This window comes from Alligator sinensis, unplaced genomic scaffold (genome assembly GCF_000455745.1).
Source record: "Alligator sinensis unplaced genomic scaffold, ASM45574v1 scaffold1077_1, whole genome shotgun sequence".
Classification (NCBI taxonomy): Eukaryota; Metazoa; Chordata; order Crocodylia; family Alligatoridae; genus Alligator; species Alligator sinensis.
In genome coordinates this window covers 1,163,785-1,173,382 of record NW_005842476.1, presented here as the reverse complement: position 1 = coordinate 1,173,382, position 9,598 = coordinate 1,163,785, and the positions used below count along the sequence as shown (strand labels likewise).

The 9,598-nt window shown below is 41.2% G+C and overlaps 1 protein-coding gene across 2 annotated transcripts in view; it reads left to right on the top strand.

Annotated features, from left to right (window-relative positions):
• The window catches only part of CCNY (cyclin Y), a 91,818-nt gene that overhangs the window by 65,709 nt on the left and 16,511 nt on the right, over positions 1–9,598 (top strand). For both annotated transcript variants that reach the window (XM_025212607.1, XM_025212608.1), the window contains one exon: positions 5,687–5,849. In XM_025212607.1, coding sequence (XP_025068392.1) covers positions 5,687–5,849 — 163 coding nt within the window. The remainder of the gene's footprint in view (positions 1–5,686; positions 5,850–9,598) is intronic.

The following is a 9,598-nucleotide window of genomic DNA, read 5'->3' as shown; positions in this document are numbered from 1 at the left end:
GCGCGTGGGCATAAGTACACACACACACACACACACACACACACACACACACACACACACCTTAAAAAAAACAACACCCAAATGGAGATGGGAGGACCCAAAAAGTGGACATGTCCAGGAAAACCTGCACGTATGGTAACCCAAGTTAAGCAGAAGAGGGAAGGTGAGTCAGCTGAAGATTAGGCTCTGTTCCTGTTCTATATAGCCATAACTCTGGAGAAATCCTTTTTTCTTAATTCTTTCTTTCAAAAATAAAGTGTATACTATTCTGTGGCATTTTGTCTGAGACAAAATAAGGTAAACACTAAATTTCCCAGTAGACATTTGGCTACAGTTTTTCTATATATCTATATCGCCAAAAGAGAAATTGTATATATTTTCAGCAATTTTGTAGGAATTATAGATATGTTCAACATCTCTACTCTGAGTTCATGTGTGTATCATTTTACAATTGGAGGTGGTCTGGGATATGTGTTCAGGAATAGTACTGGAGCATTGGAGGCTGGAGTAACTATGCCAGTAGGTTAGTCATGCCTGCACAAAGTGGCAGGTTTCAGAAGAGACTGGGTATGCACTTCAGCCAGGAATGGGTTTGTGGAAGAACCTGGCCATATTCCCAACCCACCTGGCATGCCCCCTTTGGACACCTGAATGCTTCAAGTAGTGCTGGCCACCTCCTCTGATATCTAAGGTGTACCTGCCTCAGCATAGCTGATTCATCCTTTGTGAGTGTGCTAGAGCAGTGGTTCTCAACCTGCGGGTTGCGGCCCAAAAGTGGGTCATAAGAATATAAGAAAAGGTTGCGAACAGCTTAAAAAACGGATCAACAAACTTTTATAAATGGATTCTCCTTTAAAGGAGAAAAATGTGGGGAACCGTGGCTTTTCCCTTGCAGGCTGTCAGAGTTCTAGCTTGCAAGGGGCTGCTTGGGGCCCCCTGATGCTCTACACCCCTCCCATCCCACATACCCACCCCCTGCCCCACATATTGTGGGGCTGAAACCTGGGGGTGGGGCTAGTGGGTCAGGAGTGAGGGGCATTGGGTCAGGACTGGCCATCAATGTTTACAAGTGAGTCCTGGTCCAAAAAAGGTTGAGAACCAGTGTGCTAGAGTAGATGCAGGGTTTTCTGCATTGCACCCCCATTTCCCCCTATGCAAGATGGCTACAGCTGTTTATATATAGCTATGAGGCTGAAGGTTGATATGAAATGATTTTCCATTAAGGCAATAGATGTAGAAGTTTTATTGATGTTCATAACATCTTTTTCCTCAGGAGATCACTTTTAAAGGCTTGGCTTTTTCCTAAGAAAGAAGGGAGAGAGGGAAAGGCATTTACCAAGGTCTTTTAAACGGGATTGAGTCCTTCAGCTGATGTTACATTTGTTTGATTGCATTTCTTATTCATTAATGCATGTTCAGAGGAATTCAACAGAATTCGTTTTATAACTAAAAAAGAATTGAGTAGAACTTGGTTAGGTTATCAGCAGTAATGGAACCCACGGTCCCTAGGCAGTTTGGGATTTTTCCACAGTCTCCAAATTTGTTTCTTTAGTGCCTAAATACCTTTAACATTTTGATCCAAAAACTTAACAGTGAGCAGTAGTATGCCCTTTGCATTAGTCGTATAGAGCAGGGGCTGGCAGCCTATGCCCTATGGGCCAGATCTAGCTCATGGCATATGGCAGTGTGGAGCATCTTGTGGGTTTTATCCCTGTACCCCTGTGGGATGAACACAGGCTGTGGGTGCTTTTCCTATGCCACCAAGGAGATGAACTGTGTCCCAGTGTCTACCTACCTGTTCACCTTCAACCTGGGTTGGGTCATTCTGGGCCCTAGCCTGAAAAGTTTGCCTACCCCAGATATGGAGAAGGATACAGGTGTTCCTCATTCAGCACAAGACCAGATACTTATTTGTTGGCTTATTTGTTTGTCTAGAGCTGGAAGGAGAGAAGAACTGAGTAATCTCTCCAGTGCTTCATCTTCCCTTCACCTTGGTGTGTGCTGATGTAGATACTACTGATGTTTCTAAATAGTTCCATCTAAATGGAAATTTAAAAAAAACAAACTTTCTCATCCCTCACTATTAAATAATTCAAGGAAAGGGAAAACTGATTCATGACAACTATCAAGGCTAAATTCTAATACTTGAAGTTTGCTTTATTGCATGTTCTTGATAATGATACAATCCATATACTAAGAAAAACCCTCCACCCTATATTGTATTATATATTATGCGCTTTCTTCCTTTCCTTCTTTGTGTCCTTGTGACAAGGTATTTAGCAGAATTTGCTGGAATCTGACAGACCACACCATGAGTGCTCTGCTATGGCCTCGAACTTGTGACATCTGGGCTGTCAACCGTGCGCCTCAGTGCCCATACCATCCCAGCCCCAATTATATGCTAATTTGGAATAGCTCTTTTACTTTTGGTTGAAACTCTTCAGAGAGGAGGAGGAAGGAAAAAAAGGATAAATAAGATGATGAATAATATGACAAAGAACCTTTCTTTCATTGATGGTTTATCAGTGATTCAACAAATACTACTAAGAACTTAAAACTCGATGGGAATTTTTTTAAGTAAAATTAACAAAAATATTGATTTAATAAAGCAAGCAAAATCACTGGTAAAGAAATTGTTTGATGTTTGTTTTTAATACACTGCTGTAAATAATGCAGGTTTATAGCAGTGTAGTACACTGCTGTAAATCATGCATAACCATTAATGAGACTTCAGATGATTGGTGTGTCTAAGTATGTTATGTGGGATAAGGAAAAGGAGAACAAATGTCTATCTCATAAATCTCAGATTACAACCCCAAAGCAGTTTTTTAACTAATGTTGCCCTAGTTTAGCTTTCCATTAGCTTACTGCTAGCAAAACTTATGGTTAGTCTAAAAATTATCCACAAAATAAAGGTAGAATGCTAGGATTCTGCTGATTTACTTTAAACTGAGTATGTTGGGATCCTTCTAATTTGGATGAGTTTTATATATTGCAAGTTGTTATTGTTTGAATATTACAAAAAAAATTCTAAATTTGTATGCTATTGATATTGTAAGCTATTGATAATGATGCCTTATTGTCCTGAGTCCAAAGACCAAATTAAAACTTTGCTGCATTGGTATGCCATAGACGTGCCTTGTGCTTGGGAAAATAACCTCAAAATGGCAGGCTGAAGTACTCAACCTTTTTCACCTGTCCTCACAGGCAAGGTCAGCTCCCAGACTACTGCACCTGGGAGCACGTTTTGGTGAGGAGGAGAGCAGCCAACAGTAGTGAAGGAATAGGTTAGTGACTGTTTAGAAAAGCTGGATGTGTACAAGTCCATGGGGCTAGATGTGATGCACACAAGAGTGCTGAGGGAGTTAGCCAGTGTGATTGCAGAGCTGCTGGCTATTATCTTTTAAAATTTGTGGTGATTGGGAAAGGTCCCAGATGGTTGGAAAAGGGCAAATATAGTGCACATCTTTAAGAAAAGGAAGGGTGAGGATTTGGGGAACTACAGACCATTAGCTTCACCTCAGTCCCTGGAAAAATCATGGAGCAGGTCCTGAAGAAATCCATTTCCAAGCACTTGGAAGAGAAGGGGATTAGGAACATGGATTCACCAACAGCAAGGCATGCCTGATCAACCTGACTTGCCTTCTGATGAGATGACTGGCTTTGTGGATGCAGGGAGAGCAGTGGACATGATAAACCTTGACTTTAGCAAGGCTTTTGATCCAGTCTCCCACAATGTCCTTGCCAGCAAGTTAAGGAAGTACAAGTTGGATGAATGTACTGTAAGGTGGATAGAAAACTGGTGGAACCCCCCCAGGGGTCAGTCTGGTTTTGTTCAATATCTTCACTGGTTAGGTCTCGGCTATAGTACTGTGACCAGATTTGGGTGCTAATTATAAGACAGATGGAGACAAACTGGAGAGGGTCCAGAGGTGAGTGGAAAAGATAAGGGGTTGGAAAGGAAACCATGTAAGAAAAGGCTGAAATAATTTGGTATTTTTCATCTGGAGAAAAAGAGTTGCAAGGGGAAATATGATAGCACTTCTCAAATATTTGGAAGGCTGTCAGAGAAACCTTTTCTATCTTACCACAGAGGGCAGAGCATGTGACGAAAGGTTTAAACTTCAGCAAGGCAGATTTAGGTCAAATCTTAGGAAGAGCTCCCTAATATAATGAAAGGAAAAGCTGCCAAGCAAAGTTTTGAACCTCTTCCATTAGAGGTTTTCAAAAAGACACTGGAAAGGTCCATTTGGGAATGATTTAGGAATCTTTGCAAGGGGTTTAACTAGACAAAACTTCCAACCCTGAGATTCTGTATACTGTGCATACAAGCTTAGTTAATTGCCTGTGCCTGGCATGCCTGCCATGACTGCTGGGTGAGGTGGAGTTTGGATACACCGTTTTGAACTCTCAGCGGGAGGGGAGGAGAGCCCCTTGGCTCCCCTTCTTAAAAGCCCTCAGAACAGCCCTGGGTGCATTTGGAGATCCGGGCCTACACCATGACTGGTGTCAACGATCAGCTGGTTGCTGGCACTGGCCCTGAGAGCCGCAGGCTAATAGGAGACCTGGGGCTGTCCAGGGCTTACTCTGACAATCAGCTGATTGTTGGGCATCAGTTCCAGACAGTTCTGGTGTGTAAACCTACCATGCATTCAGTTTAATATGCCATACAAACCAGCCTAAATGTTCCATGTGCATGTGGAATGTTTTTATGGCCAGTTTGCCATGTTATGGTGCCTTAAAATGGGTGCAAGTGTAGCACTGTTGCCATTAATGGCATGGTTAGCATGTTAATCATGCTGTTAATTATGCCATAAATGCAATGTGTGCCAGGGCCCAAGGATCACACTTTCATTTTATTTAAACATACTTTGTAGTTGCCACTTTTCAGTATGGTGGCATGTCTCACTTGCATAGCTGCAAATTACGTTCAGTAAGAAGTCACCAACTAATGATCGTTTTGACTTGCCTGTTTGTCTAGGCTTTTTGGTGTGGATTGGCAGGATATGTAGTCAGACTGTGTTAACTTGGTATTTAAAAATATTTTGTGTGAGAATATAAATATAAATATTTTCTGGGTTATTTTCTGTTGTTTTGTTAGTAAACAATTTTTGTTTGGTTTTGTGCTAACCAGCATGAGGTTTGCTTTGGATATATATTGTCCAGTGAAACCATACATAGAAAGGCAAGGAAGAAGGTTGGGAGAGTCTCTCTTCCCCTGTATTAAAAGAAGTGATTGTGAATGCTGAAGCAGTTAAAGAGCTTGTCCTGGGTTAGAGGAATTTTTAGTCCTCGTGAGAATGTTAATGACCATTCAGGGCATGTCTATCTCACACAGGCTCTGCAGGCATAGTTATGTCTGCAGCGCCCCCCAGTGGAGATGTACCATATGTTAGTAGAAGGAGTTTTTCCTACTGGCATAGATACCCTGCATCTCAACAGAATAAGATATGCAGGCAATAGTTCTTTTCTTCCAGCAAAACTGCATCCTGTCAGCTAGGGAATGTGATTTTTCACACTTTTGGGTGATGCAGGTCTGGCAGTAGAACCTGCAACTTGTCTTATTCTCTTTGGGGAGGAAGGCATGTACTTGGTTCAGTCGGTTGCAATTTGGAGTAACTTGTATTTAGTTGTTGGTGGGGTACACAGTCTAAAATGTATTTTCACATTTATATTTTCTTTACAGGAATGAACTGGAGCGCCAGTTCCTCGAGTTGTTACAGTTCAACATTAATGTTCCTTCCAGTGTTTATGCCAAGTATTATTTTGATTTACGTTTCCTGGCAGAAGCAAATAACTTGAGCTTTCCTTTGGAACCTCTCAGCAGGGAAAGGGCATACAAACTTGAGGTGAGATGCTTTTGCTTCATGTTGCAGCAGAACGGGAGGCATTTTGGGGAGGAATTGTTTGTTTGTGTTTTGGATCTTTTATAAACTATCCTGAAGGAAAATTTAAGAGCGTCATAAACCTCAAATTTCATTACTCTCCAGAATTGTTCTGCAGGTGCTGCCATTGCTTGTGTCCTATGGGGAGGTTTTTGCCTCAATACATTTCCACTCTTGCTTGTTATTTTATTTTTTTGTTCAGTTCTGACAGGGTGTTTCCAGTACAGAAAAGTCTGTATCATGTGGGCTTGTGCTTGCAAAAGATTAGTAGCTGTTTTAACTGAGCACCTGAAAGTACTGATGATTTTTAGGTATATATTGAATTGACTATGATAGGCTGTGTACGTTTTAACAGTTACTTCCATTGTTATGGTTATTAATTATGGAAAGTTGCATCCATTAGTTTTGCAAAAAAAATGAAAGTAACATCAAGCTAGCAATCCTATGGATAAAGATGGATCTTGTTAATTTTTAGATGTCTATTTCTGATAATATACTTCATAATCTATTGGACTAGTGTGAATTATATTTGCATCAAAGAATGTTGTGGTGATAATTTGGTACATGCATTTGCTAAGTATTTCATACATACAAGATAGAAGAGCTGAATAAATACCTTTTCATTTTGATCATGAGTTCTTGGCTGTTTGGCAGGATTAAGAGACAAAATGCTTGTAAGCTGTACAAAGGAGGAAAGGGAGTTGAATGTAACCAAAGTAGTTCATATAGGCTGTGTCCAGACGAGCATGGCTGTGCAGTATTTGGCACTGCAGACACATTTGTGGCACCACGTACTGCGCTTGCACCTGTTCTCTGCACTGCAAGGGAGTAGTGCTGCAGGAGTTTTTTGATCTCTGGATATCCAGGGGTCAAAAAAACCTGAACCAAAAAAGAGGGGCAGCACAAGCCGCTCAAAACCAGAGTCTGGTCACCTGGAGCCAAGCTCTGGCTGTTGTACACCAAAGTTGGTGGTATTAGATCATCTGGGAATCTGGCAAAACTAATTGTGATGTATGTTGTAAGACTGAATGCACATTAACATGTTGTCTAGTTGATAGAATGACTAGTCTTCCTACGTAAATACTTGTAGACAACAGGCTTACTCAGCCTGGAATTTCTGCAGTGGGATATCTCTCCAGCTGACATTGGGAAGAAGCTTTGTCCTTGACTAAATTAAAGTATTTTTTTTAACCCAAGATGCAGGATGTCAGGCTTCATGTTGATTGGAGATAAATGAATCAATCTACCCCATTGCCAGTAGCCATCTTCTGGCCCCAGCATCAATACTTATTTTTCCATTCCTCCTTTTTCCTCAAATTAAGAAGGTTCCCACTCCCACAGGTTTCCTGGTGTCCAAAGCATTGTTCTGCTGCTATTTTTCTTTTCCTCCTTCATCAGTCCTTCCAGACCACAGATTTCACACCTTTTTTTCTGAACCTCTTTCAGGCTGTTGATATCTTTCTGGTACAGAGATGTCAGATCTGAAAATGTTTGCCCACATGTACTAGCAGTAAAGCCATAGATAGCCATGGTTATTACTCCCTTGCACTTCATAGTGATTCAGCATATGCGGCCTAAATTTGCCATGGCTGGTGCTTCTTTACTCCTGCCAATGACATCTTGGCCAGAAGCGTAAACCCAAATTAAGGAGCTGCCTTCCAGGCATGTACATTTCTAACAGTAGAGAGAGGAGGGAAGAATGCATTCCAGACTCATGGCTTGCATTACAGTCGGGCCCAACAAAAACAGTTATGATCTTGTAAATCATGTACCATGTGTTACAGAGTTCTTGTTACACTACTGAATCACACTGGTGGGTCTCATTGCACCACTGAAGGCATCTATTTGAATACAGAATCCTGCTGTACAATGCTAACATTAAATGTTAAGAGAAGGGAAGACTTTGGTAGAGCAGGATAAAACTAGTTAGATCAGCACCTGAAGGTTTCAGGGGGATGTGGAATAAAGAAAATGACTAATTTATTTTTACCCTCTGAATCTGTATGAGGAAATTTTACCTTGCCCACATCCAAAATGTATTTTCAAAGCAAATTTTATTTTTTAGAAAACCTCAATTTTTACAAATAGCTAGAATGGCTATAAGACCTTTATAAAATATGGGTTAATCTTACTATCAGTTAGAATAGATTAAATACTAAGTTCCACATGTGTAGGAAAGCATCGCTTTACTAAATGCAAGTTGCGTTTGGAGTTGCTGTATTTTTAAAAAGATGCCAAATACTAGCATTGTCCATTCCATGCAAGATTTAATTTGATCTGACAGAAGACCATGAGGGGAATTTTGCCATCAGACAGGCAATACTGAAATAATTAACTCGTATAACTGTTGGTACTTTTCCAAGGATTATGGATTGTTTTGGCAACCTGATGGCTTTGTACTCCATCTCGACCACTTACTGGCCAAGTTAGTCCTTATCCCATGATTCGTTGACTTCTGCCATTTGGTTTTGAATCTGATTGGACATATCAATTCGTAGTTCAGTTCATATATACATACAAATGTATAAACCAGGACTGTCCATCTTCAGTGGGGCTACGTGTGACACTGCTGCATAGCCTTAGGGGCCAGGCACCATGCAAGTCGTATGCTAGGGGGCAGGCACACCTGTTAATGCAATTATAAATTATGTGCTGAAGGTGAAACTCCTATTCAGATCCTGGAGAGGGGTCAGACTGTGTAGGAACATGCTTAAAATTTACCACCAGAAAACTTTATTTAATCTTACATCAGTCAGTTTTAAATTTGAGCTGCCTAACAAATTGCAGTAGGGTTAACTGTTGTTGTTGTAGCCATGATGGTTCAGAGAAGCAGGGTTTGTTTTATCATACTTTTTATTGGATTAGCTGTATAGTTGGGAGAGATGTTGGACAAGCTTTTGGCACAGAGCACCCTCCCTCTAGTCTGGGGACAATTGCATGTTACAACTAAAAAGGAGGAAATGTTTTTCTCTTAAGTTTTTTTAGTTTTGCCCTGTTACGTGCTGGGATTGACCAAAGACCAAGGAGGCCTTTTAACTTGCCTACAGTCTCATGTCTAGCCAGTTTCTGTTCTCATGATCTTTGTCAATGAAAAATTGTTTCAGTTCTTGAACACTTGTCCTACACATCTTTATCTCTTAATTTTGCAGGAGAGAGTGAGAGGGGAAAAATGATCATAAGGAAGAGACTTGGACATTTTCATTACACTGTTTTGTAATAAAAAAGCACATGTACATTGAAACTAGTATAAAACACTTAGTAAGCATCCTATTCTCTTAGGATACCACCTCTGTGTTGCCATAAGTAAGTGGCAGTACCATTGTGCTTCACCTTTTATTAGATCATGTGCATTAGGCATTATTATTGGTCCCTTGAGTGACTGCTTAAATGGACATTTTTTTCTGTTATAGATTCGTAGATGTTAGGGTCGGAAGGGACCTCAATAGATCGAGTCTGTGGCAGAAATGCCACCGTCGGTGCCCCTCTCCAGAGATCTGTCCCTGCCAGCCTGAGAGGCTGCTGTTGAATCCCTCAGGGCGGGGATCTCCCACTTTGTCTGCAGACAAAAGCCTGGCGCCTGGGAGGCAATGCTCTGGTCACCTGGGCAGGGGGGAAAAGCCCGGCCCTGCTTGCGGGCCCAGGTAGCCAGGGATGCTTTGTAGATTGGTCGGTTTGTAGCCAGTATTGGCAGCTTCTATTGGACCGGGCCGCTT